The sequence below is a fragment of the Leuresthes tenuis genome, unplaced genomic scaffold (assembly GCF_036924035.1).
Source record: "Leuresthes tenuis unplaced genomic scaffold, fLeuTen1.0.hap1 SCAF_8, whole genome shotgun sequence".
Lineage (NCBI taxonomy): Eukaryota > Metazoa > Chordata > Actinopteri > Atheriniformes > Atherinopsidae > Leuresthes > Leuresthes tenuis.
In genome coordinates, this window is record NW_027325362.1 from 2,175,450 (window position 1) to 2,197,417 (window position 21,968).

Below are 21,968 nucleotides of genomic sequence, written 5' to 3' on the forward strand. Positions count from 1 at the left end.
TGCATTTCATCTTTTTAATGTATAAATAAAATGACATTTTATTCTTTTAACACACAGATATCAGTTTGTTTTTAGCATGAAAAGCTAACGTTAGCGCTCCCAGTAAAGCGTTGGAGCTGAGCTTTGTTGCATTTCATCTTTTTAATGTATAAATAAAATGACATTTTATTCTTTTAATAGACAGATATCAGTTTGTTTTTAGCATGAAAAGCTAACGTTAGCGCTCCCAGTAAAGCGTTGGAGCTGAGCTTTGTTGCATTTCATCTTTTTAATGTATAAATAAAATGACATTTTATTCTTTTAACACACAGATATCAGTTTGTTTTTAGCATGAAAAGCTAACGTTAGCGCTCCCAGTAAAGCGTTGGAGCTGAGCTTTGTTGCATTTCATCTTTTTAATGTATAAATAAAATGACATTTTATTCTTTTAATACACAGATATCAGTTTGTCTTTAGCATGAAAAGCTAACGTTAGCGCTCCCAGTAAAGTGTTGGAGCTGAGCTTTGTTGCATTTCATCTTTTTAATGTATAAATAAAATGAGTTTTTATTCTTTTAACACACAGATATCAGTTTGTTTTTAGCATGAAAAGCTAACGTTAGCGCTCCCAGTAAAGCGTTGGAGCTGAGCTTTGTTGCATTTCATCTTTTTAATGTATAAATAAAATGACATTTTATTCTTTTAACACACAGATATCAGTTTGTTTTTAGCATGAAAAGCTAACGTTAGCGCTCCCAGTAAAGTGTTGGAGCTGAGCTTTGTTGCATTTCATCTTTTTAATGTATAAATAAAATGACATTTTATTCTTTTAACACACAGATATCAGTTTGTTTTTAGCATGAAAAGCTAACGTTAGCGCTCCCAGTAAAGCGTTGGAACTGAGCTTTGTTGCATTTCATCTTTTTAATGTATAAATAAAATGACATTTTATTCTTTTAACACAGATATCAGTTTGTTTTTAGCATGAAAAGCTAACGTTAGCGCTCCCAGTAAAGCGTTGGAGCTGAGCTTTGTTGCATTTCATCTTTTTAATGTATAAATAAAATGACATTTTATTCTTTTAATACACAGATATCAGTTTGTTTTTAGCATGAAAAGCTACCGTTAGCGCTCCCAGTAAAGCGTTGGAGCTGAGCTTTGTTGCATTTCACCTTTTTAATGTATAAATAAAATGACATTTTATTCTTTTAACACACAGATATCAGTTTGTTTTTAGCATGAAAAGCTAACGTTAGCGCTCCCAGTAAAGCGTTGAAGCTGAGCTTTGTTGCATTTCATCTTTTTAATGTATAAATAAAATGAGATTTTATTCTTTTAACACAGATATCAGTTTGTTTTTAGCATGAAAAGCTACCGTTAGCGCTCCCAGTAAAGCGTTGGAGCTGAGCTTTGTTGCATTTCACCTTTTTAATGTATAAATAAAATGACATTTTATTCTTTTAACACAGAGATATCAGTTTGTTTTTAGCATGAAAAGCTAACGTTAGCGCTCCCAGTAAAGCGTTGAAGCTGAGCTTTGTTGCATTTCATCTTTTTAATGTATAAATAAAATGAGATTTTATTCTTTTAACACACAGATATCAGTTTGTTTTTAGCATGAAAAGCTAACGTTAGCGCTCCCAGTAAAGCGTTGGAGCTGAGCTTTGTTGCATTTCATCTTTTTAATGTATAAATAAAATGAGATTTTATTCTTTTAACACACAAATATCAGCTTGTTTTTAGCATGAAAAGCTAACGTTAGCGCTCCCAGTAAAGCGTTGGAGCTGAGCTTTGTTGCATTTCATCTTTTTAATGTATGAATAAAATGACATTTTATTCTTTAAACACACAGATATCAGTTTGTTTTTAGCATGAAAAGCTAACGTTAGCGCTCCCAGTAAAGCGTTGGAGCTGAGCTTTGTTGCATTTCATCTTTTTAATGTATAAATAAAATGACATTTTATTCTTTTAACACACAGATATCAGTTTGTTTTTAGCATGAAAAGCTAACGTTAGCGCTCCCAGTAAAGCGTTGGAGCTGAGCTTTGTTGCATTTCATCTTTTTAATGTATGAATAAAATGACATTTTATTCTTTTAACACATAGATATCAGTTTGTTTTTAGCATGAACAGCTAACGTTAGCGCTCCCAGTAAAGCGTTGGGGCTGAGCTTTGTTGCATTTCATCTTTTTAATGTATAAATAAAATGACATTTTATTCTTTTAATACACAGATATCAGTTTGTTTTTAGCATGAGAAGCTAACGTTAGCGCTCCCAGTAAAGCGTTGGAGCTGAGCTTTGTTGCATTTCATCTTTTTAATGTATAAATAAAATGACATTTTATTCTTTTAACACACAGATATCAGTTTGTTTTTAGCATGAAAAGCTAACGTTAGCGCTCCCAGTAAAGCATTGGAGCTGAGCTTTGTTGCATTTCATCTTTTTAATGTATAAATAAAATGACATTTTAGTCTTTTAACACACAGATATCAGTTTGTTTTTAGCATGAAAAGCTAACGTTAGCGCTCCCAGTAAAGCGTTGGAGCTGAGCTTTGTTGCATTTCATCTTTTTAATGTATAAATAAAATGACATTTTATTCTTTTAATACACAGATATCAGTTTGTTTTTAGCATGAAAAGCTAACGTTAGCGCTCCCAGTAAAGCGTTGGAGCTGAGCTTTGTTGCATTTCATCTTTTTAATGTATAAATAAAATGACATTTTATTCTTTTAACACAGATATCAGTTTGTTTTTAGCATGAAAAGCTAACGTTAGCGCTCCCAGTAAAGCGTTGGAGCTGAGCTTTGTTGCATTTCATCTTTTTAATGTATAAATAAAATGACATTTTATTCTTTTAACACACAGATATCAGTTTGTCTTTAGCATGAAAAGCTAACGTTAGCGCTCCCAGTAAAGCGTTGGAACTGAGCTTTGTTGCATTTCATCTTTTTATGTATAAATAAAATGACATTTTATCCTTTTAACACACAAATATCAGCTTGTTTTTAGCATGAAAAGCTAACGTTAGCGCTCCAAGTAAAGCGTTGGAGCTGAGCTTTGTTGCATTTCATCTTTTTAATGTATAAATGACATTTTATTCTTTTAACACACAAATATCAGCTGGTTTTTAGCATGAAAAGCTAACGTTAGCGCTCCCAGTAAAGCGTTGGAACTGAGCTTTGTTGCATTTCATCTTTTTAATGTATAAATAAAATGACATTTTATTCTTTTAACACACAGATATCAGTTTGTTTTTAGCATGAAAAGCTAACGTTAGCGCTCCCAGTAAAGCGTTGGAGCTGAGCTTTGTTGCATTTCATCTTTTTAATGTATAAATAAAATGAGTTTAAACTCATGTTACAGTTTCTCTGAAGAGTTAAGATAACAACAACCTTCCTTTCTGTCTTTCTTTCAGGAGCCTGTTTTCTAGGAAATCCAAAGAGCCCAAAGCAGCTTCCCACAATGCATCAGGGTGGCGACTGTTTGGCAAGACGGCAGCCAGAGAGGGCGATGAAAGCAGTGACCTCGGCGCCACGTTGTGCACACAGCAGGTTGGTTCTTTAAACACGAAGCTGTTCACATGTGTGACCGGCTGCTTTTCCCCTGATCAGAGGCTCATAAATCCAAAATGTAAGGATTACAACCACAGAACGGGGGGAACCGAGACCGAGTACATGATGTTATGAAGTAGGTCAGGAGAAGGTTGTTTTATTTGACTGAACAGATCAGATAAGAAGTCTGATCACTGTTTCTGTTGTTGTTGGACACCTCATGAAAGATAACCTCTGAGTAAAGATTATTTAACATTCTTCAGCTTTTTCATGGACACTTCTGTCCAAAAGTCTTCATCCAGCCTTCATTTCTTTATATTTCTCCATGAAAACAGGAAACAGCTGCAGAGAAATAAAATAAATCTGGGGCAGAAGTGAATCTCTGGTCTGAGCTCCTTTATTCTCCAACACAGCCTGAACCCTCTGAGACCAGCTTTCTGTCATTTCTTTAAGGAGTCTTCAGGAATAGTTCTCCAGGCTTCTTGAAGGACATCCCAAAGCTCTTCTTTGGATGTGGGCTGCCTTTTGTTCCGTTCTCTGTCAGATGATCCCACACTGCTTCAATAATGTTGAGGTCCGGGCTCTGGGGAGGATTCATCCCTCCATAAGACCTGTTGCCACTGATTTTCAGTCCACTTCTTGTGTCATTTGGCACAGCTCAGCCTTTTCTCCCTGTTTCCCTTCCTTAAGAACGGCTTCTTGACAGCCACCCTTCCATGGAGACCATTTCTGATGAGGCTTGGGCCAACAGTAGATGGATCAGCTGAAGGTCCAGATGCATCTCTCAGGTCCTGTCAGGTCACAGCTGGATTTTTTCCTCTTTCTTAAGGACATCACTTTCAGATCCTGTTCATCTGCTGGAGATAGTTTTTTAGGCCTGACACTTCTTCTTTTGTCCTCCACTTGTCCAGTTTCCTCAAATGTTTTAAGGACACACTGCACACCATGCTGAGATATGCCAAGTTTTCAGCTAATAGCTCTTTGGGAATCACCTTGTTGCTGCAGAAATCCTATTTTCTGTCTGTCAAACTGTGTTTTCTTTGCTGTTTTTCATAGATGCAGCTAAAGAAATGGGAACAAATGATGTGTCTTTGTGACAAAGTGCCTAAAGATCCAGTTTAAAACGGCTTCTTTGCTAAGTTGTCTGTTCTGTGTCGACACAACACTGGTTCATCCCTTGAGTTAGGAGCCTTTTTTCTGCCTGAATGGTTAAAAAACACATTCCTCTGGTAGAAATGTGGCTGCAGGATGGAAACAGCATTACTCCACTGTAAATGTGGACAGAATATAGCTCTTAAAGAGATCTGCTGCTGGTTTTTCTTCCTCTTTTTATCGGTCAGGAGCTCAAACAACATTGTGCTGCATCTGTTTCCATGGAACATGGTGTCTGTGAAATGGATTTACTGTCAGCAACACTCTGCCTGCTGCTGCTGAGGAGATGATCCCAGTTCCCACCTCTATCCCTCAGTTGTTGCTGCTCTGCTTTGGCTCTGCCAGCTCGAGCCTCTCCTGCCACGTGAAGCACATTTCTGCTCATTAATCCCAGAACCAAGCATCAGCCCTGAGAGGACGAGGGAACCAGCTGAAAAGCTGCTCAGAACCTTCTCACTCCAGCTCCTTACAGAGGTGTTTGCACAGTGGATATGGTTTAAATTTCACATCCGTTATCCAGTTAAAGCTGACAGACAGCAGCCGTGTCACAGTCTGAGGTTAATCTGAGTTGTCTTCGTCTTGCTGAGGTTCCCTTGAGCCAGGCAGCAGGGTCCTGCGGTGACCTCTGACCTTCCCGTTCAGCGCAGACAGTTGCTGACGGCTGCTGGCCTCTGTGCTCGCTCTGCTCACATGATGGCAGCCAGAGTCGGATGAATCATCAGGAAAACAGCCGCCAGATGTGGTTTGGCTTAAGCTGGTTGACACGTCAGACAAAACTGTGGAGGAGGAAGGAAAGAGGAGGAGGGCAGGCTTCACTTCAACTCCTCTAAACGCTGTTTTTCAGGGATCACGGCCAAGACAACGATCCCAGCTGGGATTCTGATCATGTTGCTTATTATCAGTCGTACCACTCTGACATGATTTGCTCTTTTATACGTTGCTCCACACATTTAGTTCCAGACTTTTCTCTCTGCTTGTCCACGTTTAAGCCCTCTGACCTCAGGTCAGTCTGTGCTCTCTCTCCCGTTTCAGCACCACAACAGAACCTGCCGTCCACAGGGGCCCTGACCTCAGCTCTCTCCTGTTTCAGCAGCTTTTTGCACAGGTTTTTTCCTTGTTTTGTTTGGTAGAACATGCACAGCAGAACCTGCCGTCCACAGGGGCCCTGACCTCAGCTCTCTCCTGTTTCAGCAGCTTTTTGCACAGGTTTTTTCCTTCCACAGGGGCCCTGACCTCAGCTCTCTCTCCTGTTTCAGCAGCTTTTTGCACAGGTTTTTTCCTTGTTTTGTTTGGTAGAACATGCACAGCAGAACCTGCCGTCCACAGGGGCCCTGACCTCAGCTCTCTCCTGTTTCAGCAGCTTTTTGCACAGGTTTTTTCCTTGTTTTGTTTGGTAGAACATGCACAACAGAACCTACCGTGCACAGGGGCCCTGACCTCAGCTCTCTCCTGTTTCAGCAGCTTTTTGCACAGGTTTTTTCCTTGTTTTGTTTGGTAGAACATGCACAACAGAACCTGCCGTCCACAGGGGCCCTGACCTCAGCTCTCTCTCCTGTTTCAGCAGCTTTTTGCACAGGTTTTTTCCTGGTTTTGTTTGGGAGAACATGCACAACAGAACCTGCCGTCCACAGGGGCCCTGACCTCAGCTCTCTCTCCTGTTTCAGCAGCTTTTTGCACAGGTTTTTTCCTTGTTTTGTTTGGTAGAACATGCACAGCAGAACCTGCCGTCCACAGGGGCCCTGACCTCAGCTCTCTCCTGTTTCAGCAGCTTTTTGCACAGGTTTTTTCCTTCCACAGGGGCCCTGACCTCAGCTCTCTCTCCTGTTTCAGCAGCTTTTTGCAAAGTTTTTTTCCTTGTTTTGTTTGGTAGAACATGCACAACAGAACCTGCCGTGCACAGGGGCCCTGACCTCAGCTCTCTCCTGTTTCAGCAGCTTTTTGCACAGGTTTTTTCCTTGTTTTGTTTGGTAGAACATGCACAACAGAACCTGCCGTGCACAGGGGCCCTGACCTCAGCTCTCTCTCCTGTTTCAGCAGCTTTTTGCACAGGTTTTTTCCTTGTTTTGTTTGGTAGAACATGCACAGCAGAACCTGCCGTCCACAGGGGCCCTGACCTCAGCTCTCTCCCGTTTCAGCAGCTTTTTGCACAGGTTTTTTCCTTCCACAGGGGCCCTGACCTCAGCTCTCTCTCCTGTTTCAGCAGCTTTTTGCACAGGTTTTTTCCTTGTTTTGTTTGGTAGAACATGCACAACAGAACCTACCGTGCACAGGGGCCCTGACCTCAGCTCTCTCTCCTGTTTCAGCAGCTTTTTGCACAGGTTTTTTCCTGGTTTTGTTTGGGAGAACATGCACAACAGAACCTACCGTGCACAGGGGCCCTGACCTCAGCTCTCTCCTGTTTCAGCAGCTTTTTGCACAGGTTTTTTCCTTGTTTTGTTTGGTAGAACATGCACAACAGAACCTGCCGTCCACAGGGGCCCTGACCTCAGCTCTCTCTCCTGTTTCAGCAGCTTTTTGCACAGGTTTTTTCCTTGTTTTGTTTGGTAGAACATGCACAACAGAACCTACCGTGCACAGGGGCCCTGACCTCAGCTCTCTCTCCTGTTTCAGCAGCTTTTTGCACAGGTTTTTTCCTGGTTTTGTTTGGGAGAACATGCACAACAGAACCTACCGTGCACAGGGGCCCTGACCTCAGCTCTCTCCTGTTTCAGCAGCTTTTTGCACAGGTTTTTTCCTGGTTTTGTTTGGGAGAACATGCACAACAGAACCTACCGTGCACAGGGGCCCTGACCTCAGCTCTCTCCTGTTTCAGCAGCTTTTTGCACAGGTTTTTTCCTTGTTTTGTTTGGTAGAACATGCACAGCAGAACCTGCCGTCCACAGGGGCCCTGACCTCAGCTCTCTCCCGTTTCAGCAGCTTTTTGCACAGGTTTTTTCCTTCCACAGGGGCCCTGACCTCAGCTCTCTCCCGTTTCAGCAGCTTTTTGCACAGGTTTTTTCCTTCCACAGGGGCCCTGACCTCAGCTCTCTCTCCTGTTTCAGCAGCTTTTTGCACAGGTTTTTTCCTTGTTTTGTTTGGTAGAACATGCACAGCAGAACCTGCCGTCCACAGGGGCCCTGACCTCAGCTCTCTCTCCTGTTTCAGCAGCTTTTTGCACAGGTTTTTTCCTTGTTTTGTTTGGTAGAACATGCACAGCAGAACCTGCCGTCCACAGGGGCCCTGACCTCAGCTCTCTCCTGTTTCAGCAGCTTTTTGCACAGGTTTTTTCCTTGTTTTGTTTGGTAGAACATGCACAACAGAACCTGCCGTCCACAGGGGCCCTGACCTCAGTTCTCTCCTGTTTCAGCAGCTTTTTGCACAGGTTTTTTCCTGGTTTTGTTTGGGAGAACATGCACAACAGAACCTACCGTGCACAGGGGCCCTGACCTCAGCTCTCTCCTGTTTCAGCAGCTTTTTGCACAGGTTTTTTCCTTGTTTTGTTTGGTAGAACATGCACAACAGAACCTGCCGTCCACAGGGGCCCTGACCTCAGCTCTCTCCTGTTTCAGCAGCTTTTTGCACAGGTTTTTTCCTTGTTTTGTTTGGTAGAACATGCACAGCAGAACCTGCCGTCCACAGGGGCCCTGACCTCAGCTCTCTCCTGTTTCAGCAGCTTTTTGCACAGGTTTTTTCCTGGTTTTGTTTGGGAGAACATGCACAACAGAACCTGCCGTCCACAGGGGCCCTGACCTCAGCTCTCTCCTGTTTCAGCAGCTTTTTGCACAGGTTTTTTCCTTGTTTTGTGTGGGAGAACATGCACAACAGAACCTACCGTCCACAGGGGCCCTGACCTCAGTTCTCTCCTGTTTCAGCAGCTTTTTGCACAGGTTTTATTCTTGTTTTGTGTGGGAGAACATGCACAACAGAACCTACCGTCCACAGGGGCCCTGACCTCAGCTCTCTCCTGTTTCAGCAGCTTCTTGCACAGGTTTTTTCCTGGTTTTGTTTGGTAGAACATGCACAGCAGAACCTGCCGTCCACAGGGGCCCCGACCTCAGCTCTCTCTCCTGTTTCAGCAGCTTTTTGCACAGGTTTTTTCCTTGTTTTGTTTGGTAGAACATGCACAACAGAACCTGCCGTGCACAGGGGCCCTGACCTCAGCTCTCTCCTGTTTCAGCAGCTTTTTGCACAGTTTTTTCCTTCCACAGGGGCCCTGACCCCAGCCCCACTGAACCGGAGTTCCAGCCAGATCGCCCTGCAGGTGTTGGGACTCGTGAAAGCTGCTGTGGCTGAATGAGAGTAAATCCCTGCAGCAAGGGTCCAACATCTGGTGGAAACACCGACACCAGAGGAGTGGAGGCTGCTCCTGCTCATGCTGCTGGAGTAACTCCAGCTTCTGTTTTTGTTTTCACTTCATTTAGTTTAATCCGGTGTGTCGCAGTAACCTGTCAGAACAGCCAAACATCAGCCCCTTTGTTTTGTTCACACTGTCATGCAGACGATGGAGGGAACACTTCTGCCTTCTGTTTGCGTGCAGGAAGTTCCTTTGTACGACAACCACGGACTGTTGAGCAGCTGCGGTCTTACATTCAGCAGGAATGGGTGCAGAAAAGCTGCAACAGTCAGTGTCCTCAGTTCCCAAAGCATTAGAAAGTGTCATTAAAGGTGAAGGAAACATCAGCTATTACTGAGTGTTGCTGCTTCAGATTCTACATCTGGTTCTGTGTTCAAATGCAGGGATGTTAAACATTTCAGAAAACATCTGGAAATGGGATTTAAATCTAGAGCTTTGGTTTTGATTCGGAAAATAGTTATTTTTAGCAGTTTAATCATTGGATCTCACATGATTTTATGCATATTACTGCAGAATCAGCCGGTGAACTCTGTCTCCCCCTGTTGGTTGATCTGGGAAATGAGTTTATAAAAGACGTGTTGTCTTGTTGACCTGCAGCTGTCCTGCTACTGTCAATGAGCTCTTTATTGTAAAGGCTAAACACACACAATTGATGCCTTTCACTGTTGGAGCGCTCACACCAGGACACAAACATTTACATTCATGAGACGGCCTGAACACGCTCAGTTTCTCATGCAGCGACTGCAGATGATGTGTGTGACCCGTGATAATTCAGTGAAGACGATCAAGAAGCCGTATTTCCAAACATGCCAGTGACAGCAGGTTTATTTAGAAGAATTTAAGAGTCTTTAAACGTCACCTCAGCCTCTCTTCCTGCTCACATCGGGCTGTTTGAGTGTTTTCCAGAAAGATCTGGGTTGGTGTTCTGAAATTTGAGCATCCACAGCTGGATGATGTTGTTTCTGTCAAATGTTTAAGCCTTAAACCGTGTAATTCTGCACTTTTTTTTGCTTTGTAACACCTTTTTTCACAGCCAGCAGAACACAAGCAGGGGAAGATTACTCCTCTGAGCCGGATGTAATCTTTTCAGACAGGCGGCTCAAACAAACCATCCATGACAGAGCCGCAGCACCAAGTGGAACAAAGCCGAGTCGAGCTGTTGGATTTCAGCCCTCTGTGACAGTTCTTCTCTTTGTTCAGTGTCCAGAGCAGGAGGAGGCCAAGGACTCGGGTGGCTCCTCGTGTCCTCAGTGCCCCCAGGTGGCCGGAAGGAGGAAGAACCTGGAGTTTGAGCCTCTGTCCACCACAGCTCTCATCTTAGAGGATCGGCCATTGTGAGTAGCTCTGAAACACCAGTCGATGTAATGAGTTGTTGTGGGGTAACCATGACGATGAGGCAATAAAAACAACAACCTACGGATCAATTTTACCGTACAAAAGGAGGAGCAAAGAGTTTCCAGCACCTAAGAATGCAGCTGTGGCTGAAAGCTGCTTATTGGTCGACTTCATTATTGTTAAGAATTCCCAGCAGGTGCATGATGGGAAATATTCTGGTTGTAGATGTGGAGTCTTTGCAGAATCTTTAGTCTGCGACTTCCAGGGTGTCAGGAGTTGTTTGGGAGGCACAGACCGTCTGTAACAGCATGAGATGAACCTCCTGGCATAAATCTGATCCTCAGGGCCAACATCTGCAGAGCTGCTTTTCTGCTTTGTTCTTCCCAAAGTGAATCCAAACAGTTTAAGTCATCAATTTTCCACGAAAGCTCTATGATTTCTGGTCCTCAGGACCCCCGGCCCTAGGTTTCCCTGCTCCTACACTCCTGATTCAGATTAATGGGGCAGCTCAGCAGCTCTTCATCAAGCTGTGCAGAAGCCTGGTAATCAGGTTTGTAAGAGGAGGGAAACGCTGATCTATAACGCTGCAGCTTTGGAGGAGCAGTCAGCCTTTTATCTCCACTCCATCACGGAGCTCTGGTTTGAAACCGGCTCTGAAAACCCTGAACATTATATATTAAATATACATTATTTCAACTTGTTTTAAACAGCTATTGACTTGCAGCATGTTGTAAATGAGCGCTTCAGGGCCCAACGTCTGTCTCATTGTCTGTCTGTCAGGAACCTCCCTGCCAAGTCTATGGAGGAAACTCAGAGACACAAACTGGAGTATGAGGAGATGGTGGCAGGAGCCAAGAGGAGAGGTAAAAACACACAGACCTGCTTGTTTTTATGTTTCTGTATTTATCAGACGCTTTTATCCAAAGATGAAGATATAACAGCTTTATAAAAAGCTAACAATAAGCTCCATAGAAGGAACCCAGGAGTCCGACTCTGTCAGAGGGGACAGAGTAGAGATAGGGTGCAGGCATAGAAGGAAGTGCAGAAAGATAAAGTGCAGAGATAGAGGGGGGAGGGAAGTACAAGGTAAGTGCTGGGATAGGAGATGCTCTCTGAAGAGCTGGGTTTTCAGGAGCTTCTTGAAGATAGACAGGGACGCCCCTGTTCTGGTAGCGCTCGGTAGGTCATTCCACCATCGTGGGACGACACATGAACAGAGTTTGGATTGTCTTAGGCGTGGTGTAGGAGCTGCTAGACGACAATCCTGGGACCAACGGAGGGACCCAGTTGGGACAGAAGCCTTTGCAAGAGCATTCAAGTAGATGGAGCCGTTCCATTAAGCTCTTTGTAGCTAACATCAGGGACTTGGATCTGATGCTAAGGGCAGCCAGAGGAGCTCAATGAACAGAGGGGGGACGGGTTCTTTTAGGCTGATCCAAGACCAGACGCACCGCCGCGTTCTGGACCATCTGCAGAGGTTTCACAGGCTGGAGACCAGTTAGGAGACCAGTTAGGAAACCAGTTAGGTGACCAGTTAGGAAACCAGTTAGGAGACCAGTTAGGAGACCAGTTAGGAGACCAGTTAGGAAACCAGTTAGGAGACCAGTTAGGAGACCAGTTAGGAGACCAGTTAGGAAACCAGTTAGGAGACCAGTTAGGAGACCAGTTAGGAAACCAGTTAGGAGACCAGTTAGGAGACCAGTTAGGAAACCAGTTAGGAGACCAGTTAGGAAACCAGTTAGGAAACCAGTTAGGAGAACAGTTAGGAGAGCAGTTAGGAGAGCAGTTAGGAAACCAGTTAGGAAACCAGTTAGGAAACCAGTTAGGAGACCAGTTAGGAAACCAGTTTGGAGACCAGTTAGGAAACCAGTTAGGAGACCAGTTAGGAAACCAGTTAGGAGACCAGTTAGGAAACCAGTTTGGAGACCAGTTAGGAAACCAGTTTGGAGACCAGTTAGGAAACCAGTTAGGAGACCAGTTAGGAAACCAGTCTCCTGCACCAAAGCATCAAAGCATGCAAACAGGAAGTGAATATGACTTGCAGGCGGCTAAGGGCAGCCAGAGGAGCTCAATGAACAGAGGGGGGGGGGACGGGTTCTTTTAGGCTGATTCTGGACCATCTGCAGAGGTTTTTAGTTCAAAGTTCAAAGATGTTCCGCTTTGATTGTTTGAGTTGGTCAAACTAAACTTGTGTCTGTCAGAGATGAAAGAAGCCCAGAGGAAGAAGCGGCAGATGAAGGAGAGACACAGGCAGGAGGACAGCATCTCCAACGCCATGGTGATCTGGAACACTGAGATCCTGCCACAGTGGGACACCGTGTAAGTCTCCACAGCTGTGTGTGTGCTGCTCAGCAGGAGCTCGTCTGCAGCTCATGTGTTTCTGTGCAGGAGGGGGACGAGGCGGGTCAGGGAGCTCTGGTGGCAGGGACTTCCTCCCAGCGTCAGAGGGAGAGTGTGGAGCCTCGCCATCGGCAACGAGCTGAACATCACGCCAGGTAGAAACCCGCATATTTCTCTTTGGATTTAGCACGCTTTTAGAAATGTCTTCGGATCCCAAAGGAGGAGCCAAACCAACAAGAAGGAACATTAAGTTTGTGTCAGTGCTCCATTGTGGGTCACATGTTGCTTCCTTACTTAAAAACACGCCGTCTGCTGCCGTTAAAGCTCTGTCTGTTGGGTTTTCCAAAGACTGCAGCGTCCAACTGGTTGAACTGAACCTTTAAAATGTTCGGTGGGTAGTTTTTAAAGACTTCTGTCTTCAGTTAGAGCTCAGCTCAGAGCTTCTTTGCATTGCTCTCCTGCACCAAAACATGCAAACAGGAAGGGAATGCAAACAGGAAGTGAATGCAAACAGGAAGTGAATGCAAACAGGAAGTGAATATGACTTGTGGGCGGCAGTTAGGAAACCAGTTAGGAAACCAGTTAGGAGACCAGTTAGGAAACCAGTTAGGAAACCTCCATTGTTGTAAAGCTCTGTCTGTTGAGTTTTTCAAAGACTGCAGCGTCCAACTGGTTGAACTGAACCTTTAAAATGTTCGGTGGGTAGTTTTTAAAGACTTCTGTCTTCAGTTAGAGCTCAGCTCAGAGCTTCTTTGCATTGCTCTCCTGCACCAAAGCACCAACGCATGCAAACAGGAAGTGAATGCAAACAGGAAGTGAATGCAAACAGGAAGTGAATGCAAACAGGAAGTGAATGCAAACAGGAAGTGAATATGACTTGTGGGCGGCAGTTAGGAAACCAGTTAGGAGACCAGTTAGGAGACCAGTTAGGAAACCAGTTAGGAAGCCAGTTAGGAGAGCAGTTAGGAGACCAGTTAGGAAAGCAGTTAGGAGAGCAGTTAGGAGACCAGTTAGGAAACCAGTTAGGAGACCAGTTAGGAGACCAGTTAGGAAACCAGTTAGGAGACCAGTTAGGAGACCAGTTAGGAGACCAGTTAGGAGAGCAGTTAGGAAAGCAGTTAGGAGAGCAGTTAGGAAACCAGTTAGGAGAGCAGTTAGGAAACCTCCATTGTTGTAAAGCTCTGTTTGTTGGGTTTTCCAAAGACTGCAGCGTCCAACTGGTTGAACTGAACCTTTAAAATGTTTGGTGGGTAGTTTTTAAAGACTTCCGTCTTCAGTTAGAGCTCAGAGTACATGTGCTGTGCATGAAGACATGCAGAATGTGTGAGAGGAAGAGTCGCTGAAGTTCAGGTTTTCTGTGTTTCAGAGCTGTATGAGATCTTCCTGTCCAGAGCCAAAGAGAAGTGGAGGAGCTACAGTGAGACCAGCTCAGTGAACGACAGTGAGAGCGGTACGATGCCGTTTCCTGAGCGCGAACCTCGGCAGGGGAACAAAAGTTAAAGAAGCTGTTCTGTTCTCCTTTCAGATGGAGGAGCATCTCTGGCTGACAGAGAGTCCAGTCTGGACCTCATCAAGCTGGACATTTCCAGAACCTTCCCCTCGCTCTTCATCTTCCAGAAGGTACCTTCCCTGCAGCAGCTGACAGTCTGCAGCTCTGAGTCTGATCTGATCCACTGACTCTTTTCCTCCCACAGGGCGGTCCTTATCACGACCTCCTCCACAGCGTCCTCGGCGCTTACACCTGTTACAGACCCGACATCGGCTACGTAAGTCCTCCTCTGTTAACCTCACAGGGTTAAAAACCAGGGATTCTGACACTTTTGACTTCCCATCATGTCTTTGATCTGGAAGCTTTTCACTCGGATTTAAGAAAGAAAGCTGCAGGATCTCGGTCTAATCTCTGGGACACAGTTTTAGGTTTGTTTCAGTTTTAGTCAGGTAGATTAAAGTGGACTGAAAGCTTCACTGAAAGCTTCTGTTCAGACTTTAAAGCAGGGGTCGGGAACCTTTTTGACTAAGAGAGCCATGAAAGCAAAAAAAATTGGAAATTTATTTCAATGAGAGCCATATAATATATTTTAAAAGGGAACTAAATGTCAGTATAATAAGCCTCTGAATTTATTAGCATATTATATTAGCATATATTAGCATATTATTTATTAGCATACTCGCCATCTGTGAATGGTTTTCAATGGTTTCAGCAAAGCTAGCAGCATTATAGTCACCTTGCCGGGTTGTTGCTGGCTCGCTTGTACCCTGCTCAGTAGCTCTAGCTTGTACCCTGCTCAGTAGCTCTAGCTTGTACCCTGCTCAGTAGCTCTAGCTTGTACCCTGCTCAGTAGCTCTAGCTTGTACCCTGCTCAGTAGCTCTAGCTTGTACCCTGCTCAGTAGCTCTAGCTTGTACCCTGCTCAGTAGCTCTAGCTTGTACCCTGCTCAGTAGCTCTAGCTTGTACCCTGCTCAGTAGCTCTAGCTTGTACCCTGCTCAGTAGCTCTAGCTTGTACCCTGCTCAGTAGCTCTAGCTTGTACCCTGCTCAGTAGCTCTGGCTTGTACCCTGCTCAGTAGCTCTAGCTTGTACCCTGCTCAGTAGCTCTGGCTTGTACCCTGCTCAGTAGCTCTAGCTTGTACCCTGCTCAGTAGCTCTGGCTTGTACCCTGCTCAGTAGCACTACCTTGTACCCTGCTCAGTAGCTCTAGCTTGTACCCTGCTCAGTAGCTCTAGCTTGTACCCTGCTCAGTAGCTCTAGCTTGTACCCTGCTCAGTAGCTCTAGCTTGTACCCTGCTCAGTAGCTCTAGCTTGTACCCTGCTCAGTAGCTCTAGCTTGTACCCTGCTCAGTAGCTCTAGCTTGTACCCTGCTCAGTAGCTCTGGCTTGTACCCTGCTCAGTAGCTCTAGCTTGTACCCTGCTCAGTAGCTCTGGCTTGTACCCTGCTCAGTAGCTCTCGGCACGCTTTCTTTCTGCTGTCTCCTGCCGGGTATTTTGATGCAAAGGTAGCATGGCGTGTGTCGAAGTGCCGCTTTACATTCGACCGTTTCATCGATGTAATTTTGTCTTTGCAAATTAGACACACCGCAGAATTTGGCGAATTCTTCAGTCCATTCGGCCTGAAATGTACGATACTCGCCATCTTTTTTTCTTTTCGCCATCTTCTTCGTCGAAGGGTTAGCTTTGAGCTAATGACCGAGCAGACTGATTCAAAAGGGGGCGTTTACCTGTTTTACGCTGCCAACGTAGTCCAGTATCATCCAATTAAAATAATGCTCCTGCAGCCCTGAACAGGACATGAAAAATCAATGGATGGATTAAAACAAGTGAGAATATTTTGTTTTATCTGTGAGCCAGATGCAGTCATCAAAAGAGCCACACCTGGCTCGCGAGCCATAGGTTCCCGACCCCTGCTTTAAAGTCTCATCACCTGAAATGAACCAGAGACGCATGATGAAACGACTCTTCTGCTTAGAAGATGTCAGCTTAGCGGCTCATATCGGTGCTGTTTAGCTCAGAAGCAGCTCCTGGTGTTTATCTGACACTGAGGATTCAGTTAAAGACAGTTTGCTGCAAACAGCTGATCTGAGGTCTGTGTTTCAGGTCCAGGGAATGTCGTTCATCGCCGCTGTGCTGATCCTCAACCTGGAGGAGGCCGAGGCCTTCATCACCTTCGCCAACCTGCTCAATAAACCCTGTCAGATGGCCTTCTTCCGAGTGGACCACGAACTGGTGCGCTCACTGCTTTCTCCTCCTTTTCTGAGTCTCAGGACCTTTCCTGCTGCAGGCAGAGCGCTCCCAGAAGCAGGGAGGAGAGTTTCCGCCATCTGAAATGACTCGAACCTTTCATAGCACATTTTTTATGTGTGGCATCAGACCATCCTGCAGCCGATCAGCTGAGGATATCAGCAGGATGTTAGGCAGCCACAGGCTGATGCAATACTGATGTGTTCTTCCCAGCTATGCAGTGACGGCTTGTGGTGACATTGAATGGGGGGGCTAATGTATTATAAAAAGCCAAGTAGTTGTATTTCAACATAAAAGGTGTCCTGTTAGAAAGTTTAAACTATCACAACAGCACGGGCCTTTTCAACAAACCACCAAAACACTATTTAGAAGAATGCACTGATGGAAAATAAACCATCTACCATCTCTCTGTAAATACACATACTTTCACACCATAAAAGGGTTTAAAAAAGGTCAACCCAGACTTATAGCCTATTGCAATTAGCTTTGGAACACAATAATCCAAACATCAGCACTAAACTAAAATAGTAACTCCAGAAAAACACTCCAGAAAGACGTTAAGAGAAAAAATACTCCACAAAATGTGCCATCTGTGTGACAGGAATGGGGGGGTCTACCTTATTTGAAGAGAAGCTTCAAGAGGCCGTTAGCCTTTTCTAAGTTAGCCGTTAGCCTTTCTAACGTTAGCCGTTAGTCTTTCTAACGTTAGCCGTTAGCTTTTCTAACGTTAGCTGTTAGCCTTTCTAACGTTAGCCGTTAGCTTTTCTAACGTTAGCCGTTAGCCTTTCTAACGTTAGCCGTTAGCCTTTCTAACGTTAGCCGTTAGCTTTTCTAACGTTAGCCGTTAGTCAAAGTTTCGCCCTTCACACGCAATCAAGTAGAGTCGTCTGTGATTGGCCCAAATCTGCCGGCTTTGGGCTGTACATATTTAGCCCAAATGAGCCACAAATGGAGGGGGCGGGACTTGCAACCTGTCACTCAAATGTTGAAGAAAAGTCAAGTGGAACTGAGTTGCTTCGCATGGGCTGTAGATAATTAGCCTGTTTTCACCGATTTCATGGGTTTCAGTTCAGATTTTGCTCCGCCTCTGATCAAAAATTAAAAAACAATTTGTTTAAAGTTTTTATTGAGATATTTATATATTATATTCTAATTTTTATAGAATAATGTAAGGAGGGCTGAGCCCTGTTAGCCCAATTATACCAGTCGTCCCTGCATCTGTGACCTTCTTGAGGTTTGAGTTGTTTCGGATGGTGAAAGGTTGCTTTTCTCTCTCTGAAAACTCTGAAATCTCTGAGCAGGTGTGAACGATAATCTGCTGCCACGATTAAGTCTGTAAAGCAGCGTTTCCACGGCTCCTAAATGGCAGAAATGCTCTCATGGTGTCCAGCTCAGAGCCACAGATGAGTTTTCTAAGCTCTCTCTCTCTCTCCTCTCCTTCTGTGTGCTTCAGATGTTGAAGTATTTTGCAGCCTTCGAGATTTTCTTTGAGGAGAATCTGCCTCGTCTCTTCAGCCACTTTCAAACCAACAGCCTGACCCCCGACCTCTATCTGATCGACTGGTGAGTTCTTAAAACCTTCTTCTCTGTTTCCAAGGCGACCACGCCGCCGTCGGATGAGGCTCCTCTGGGATTCATGTTGTTTCTGAGCATTTAAAAGATGGAATTTGAATGAAGATGGTCCATTTGTTAAAACTCAGATGGTCCTTTTTTAGGATTTAATTCCAAGATTTCATCTGTCAACCAGAGCTGTACTTCAGGCAGATCGTTTTATTTAAACTTTGGAAATGAAGCAGTGCAGATAGTGACAAAAGGAGCTGTAAATCAGAGGGATAAAATGTTAAACTCTGATGGGTTTACGCTGATTATGCTCTAAGAGATGAATAGAAACTGAAAAAGCACTTCCTTCCTCTGGCTGCAGATACTTGTCTGGTCTTACTTTAGCTCATCCACCCTGTTACACCTCAGAGGCTGTTAAAATGCACCTTTTACAAGGTAAACCGGTGTCTGTCCAGGATCTTCACTCTGTACAGTAAGTCGCTGCCCCTGGACGTGGCGTGTCGGGTGTGGGACGTCTTCTGCCGGGACGGCGAGGAGAGCTTGTTCCGGACCGGGCTGGGGATCCTGCGGCTGTTTGAGGACGTCCTGCTGCAGATGGACTTCATCCACATCGCTCAGTTCCTCACGCGCCTGCCGGAGGACCTGCAGTCACAAACGCTCTTCAACGCCATGGCCAACACGCACATGATCAGCAGGAACCGCCGCTGGGCTCAGGTCAGCCTCCCGCTCAGCCCTCAGGAGAGCGAACTCACTTCTCACTGAGCAGAAGAGTTTCACGGTTCTCATCTGCTTCCTTTCAGGTGTTTTCTGCTTTGATGAAGGATGGAGGCAAAGAGGTGGAGAAGAACAGCAGCCCAGCTCTGAGAAGCTAACACCAGCCAACCCTGATGCTAGCTCCTGACTCTCGGCTTCGAGCTGCACAGCCTGAAGTCACCGCAGAGGCTGAGCTGTGGAGCTGGAAGTGAGGCGGCGGCGGCGGCGGCGGCGGGACCAGCAGGAAGCTGAGTGGTTGGTGAACCCTCATCTCTTCCAGTCAGTATTTCAGCACACAGTGAAAGCAGCTGTTGAAGCTGCTGCAGCCGACGCATTAAACCGACAGTCTGATAAGGCTCCGTGTTATTTCCTGAGGCCACGGCTCCGCCTCCACGTCGGGACGCCGCTAACACCGAGCATCGCGCCCCGTGTACTTCTCAGAGATTGTTGGTGCTAATCATTTTCTAACGACTTCAGATATAACCTCCGAGGTTTAATTCTTCACGTGGGTTCTTGTGGTTTTGATTTAACAAACAAACTCTTTAATTTGCTGCTTTTCTTGAACCAGCTGCCTGGATCTGAAGGTGATGGGAAGCTTCACTGAGATGGCTAATGCTAACCGGTTTTAGCTGGTTGGTGCGGCTCCCGTTTAAATGAAAATGTCCATCTGTTGGCAGGAAACCTCCAACATGGGAGGTTTGGGTCATTTAAAAATGATGCAGAATGTGGTTCAAGTATTTCGTGGTTGAGACGTTTTCACAGGATAATAATTATAACAAACGTATTTTCTGAAGGTGTTAAATGAGCCTTAAAGTCATGAATATTTGTTACTGTTGGTGTAAAGAAAAGATTCTCCTCAGTTCTGCTGGTAAATTATTAACAGAAGCTACAAAGGGGCCATCAAAGGATCCAGATTTCCTCTGAAAGCACTTTATGGCTGCAGCGCTGAAGCTAAATGAATCGTTCACGCTTACGCGGGGAGCAAACTAAAACTGCCTTGGCTCTTAGCTTTTAGTAGGACTTTAGGCTGGAAAATGAGGCTGTTTTTTATTATTATTTGTTGCTTGATGCATCATCTATAAAAAAAATAATTCAGCAGCAAGTCTAAAAAGTTCATATTAACTAAAACACTTCCTGAGACCTGCTTGTAAATCATTCCAGCTCCAGCAACACGAACATAAAGAAGTGAATCACTCAAATATTCCTCCACTGTTCCAGCCTCTCAGAAGAGGAATCGCTGCTTTTCTTTGTCACGTATCTTTAGAAAGTTTCAACCCGCCGGTTGAATAAAACCGTCTCTCCACTCAGAATCTGAGCTGTGGGACAGATGAAATGCTAACTGTTGACATCGTGGTCTTTTTCCCGCAGACGTTGTGTGTTAAAATGAAATCAGCAGCACTTATAATAACTGTTAAATCATTGGAAAAAATAAAGATCCTGAAATACTTTTTATGCGTTTTACTCTAAAAGTAACATGGATCCTTTTCTTTATCCTCAGCGTAAGAAAGAAGAAGCTTTTTTTAGATTCAGGGGCCAAGTTTTCACACCAGAACCTGATAAATAAAGGTTAAAACCACGATGACGGGTAATTAATTCAATTAAAAGGCTTTTTTTTCAGCCTCTGAATGAACAACAAACACGACAGTAAAGAATTTACCAGCTTTCACTCCGATATAGAGAGATATTTGGTCTTAATCAGGAGTTAAATTAGTCACAGCGATGGAACTTTAAAGGTTTGCTTCCAAATTAAAGTCTCATTCTGTGATTTTTATCCAAAAAGCTGCAGATGAACTCGTGAACCAACGCTAATTTGATGGACTGAGTGCTTTACTCTCAGTTTATCCCACTTCTCCAGACACTACCGGTTAAAGCGTGGGCCAGCGTGATGAAAAAGTGAGCCGACGGCAGCTTTTAGAGGCTGTTCCAGCAGAAAAGCCCCAGAGAAGATGAGCAGGAGACATTATGGTGACTAAAATCTACCTCTGAGTGAAAAGCAAGCGCTGAATGTTTCAAACTGAGCTGAAAACAAAGCTGAGATCAGGTGGAGTCCATCTTCTCTGGGGGGGTTCTCTGCACCGCAGCCGGGTTACACTCCAGGTTTTGGGGGCACGCCGTGGGCATCAGATGGCTCAGGAAAGTGGTTTAGATCCTGTGTGAGTCATAAACTTCCTGTTAGCGTAGCGTTAGCATGAAACGGCGGGAAACAGGCCTTCAGTCCATGATGAACGACGGTTCATCAGGAAGGAAACCTCACGAGCACTTTGAGAAACTAAGATAAACTAAGTAATAAAACGCTCTTAACTGTTGAATGTGATGTTCTGTCGGTTTGGTTCTGCTCTCCACACCTAACTTATTCTTTTCCTTTTTAATCCGGAGATATTCAGACTCTGCTCTCTGCTCTCAGCCCGTTTTTAAGCATTTTAAATGAAAGCTTTGGGAAACTGCTTCGGTTTGATGCTCAGATAAAGAACGGAAGTTCGGCCCAATGAAGCCGTCTGCAGCCGGAAGTAAAGACATGGACTCAGAAACGCTGAGCGTGCACGTTGTGAGCTCTTCTGTCTGGAATAAATCGAAGTGCAATATAGTCTTGGGTGGTTGATGCGTTCATAACATCAGAAAGATTCCCCTCCGTCACCCAGCTCCACCTTACAGGTGGAGAAAAGTGCTCCATTCATACTTTTTAATTAAATTTCAGACGTATTTTCTACTTTAATGTAAAGTCGTGTAGCTCTTGCTTGTTTCTTAGGGTTCTGGTCTAATTTCAGTGTACAGTTCTTTTCATAAAGCCTTACAGTTCATGTACATAAACTGTAAAAAAGTTTTCTTTTCTTATAATGTCCACTAGATTAATGTGTAAATAAAAATATGAGCAAAGCGAATCCCGCCTCTTCTTTAAATATGTGTTAAAAGCACGAACATTTAAACCGATCAGCCGTAACATTATGACCACCTGCCTCATATAGAGTCTCCTCATCCTGCCAAATGAGCTGAGGCCCAGAGATCCCAGAGGTCAGAGGTCAGGGAAGGGTGTTGCCAAACTCTTTGGGGGATGATTGGTCTGCAGAAATTAAGCAGTTCTTAAAAAAAAAAAAGAACGAACTTTCATTATCTTTTCTAGCGTTTGTCCTAATTAAAGCATATTTCTGGAGTGTTTAGGACGGTATAAACTGGTTAATTCTGGTCAGAACTGCACCAAACCGGACCTCTGACATGGTTAACATGTTTGAT

General features: G+C 44.6%; 1 protein-coding gene across 1 annotated transcript in view; it reads left to right on the forward strand.

The window, feature by feature from the left end:
* Positions 1-21,619, forward strand: part of LOC140312734 (TBC1 domain family member 12-like) — a 32,285-nt gene extending 10,666 nt beyond the window's left edge. Inside the window, exons 2-13 of the mRNA XM_072390525.1 lie at positions 3,396-3,531; positions 10,217-10,350; positions 11,132-11,214; positions 12,553-12,670; positions 12,740-12,846; positions 14,058-14,141; positions 14,217-14,311; positions 14,386-14,457; positions 16,284-16,412; positions 17,881-17,990; positions 18,443-18,701; positions 18,788-21,619. Of these exons, the coding sequence (XP_072246626.1) occupies positions 3,396-3,531; positions 10,217-10,350; positions 11,132-11,214; positions 12,553-12,670; positions 12,740-12,846; positions 14,058-14,141; positions 14,217-14,311; positions 14,386-14,457; positions 16,284-16,412; positions 17,881-17,990; positions 18,443-18,701; positions 18,788-18,859 (1,399 nt within the window). The 3' untranslated portion in view covers positions 18,860-21,619. The remainder of the gene's footprint in view (positions 1-3,395; positions 3,532-10,216; positions 10,351-11,131; positions 11,215-12,552; positions 12,671-12,739; positions 12,847-14,057; positions 14,142-14,216; positions 14,312-14,385; positions 14,458-16,283; positions 16,413-17,880; positions 17,991-18,442; positions 18,702-18,787) is intronic.
* Positions 21,620-21,968: the final 349 nt, after the last annotated feature.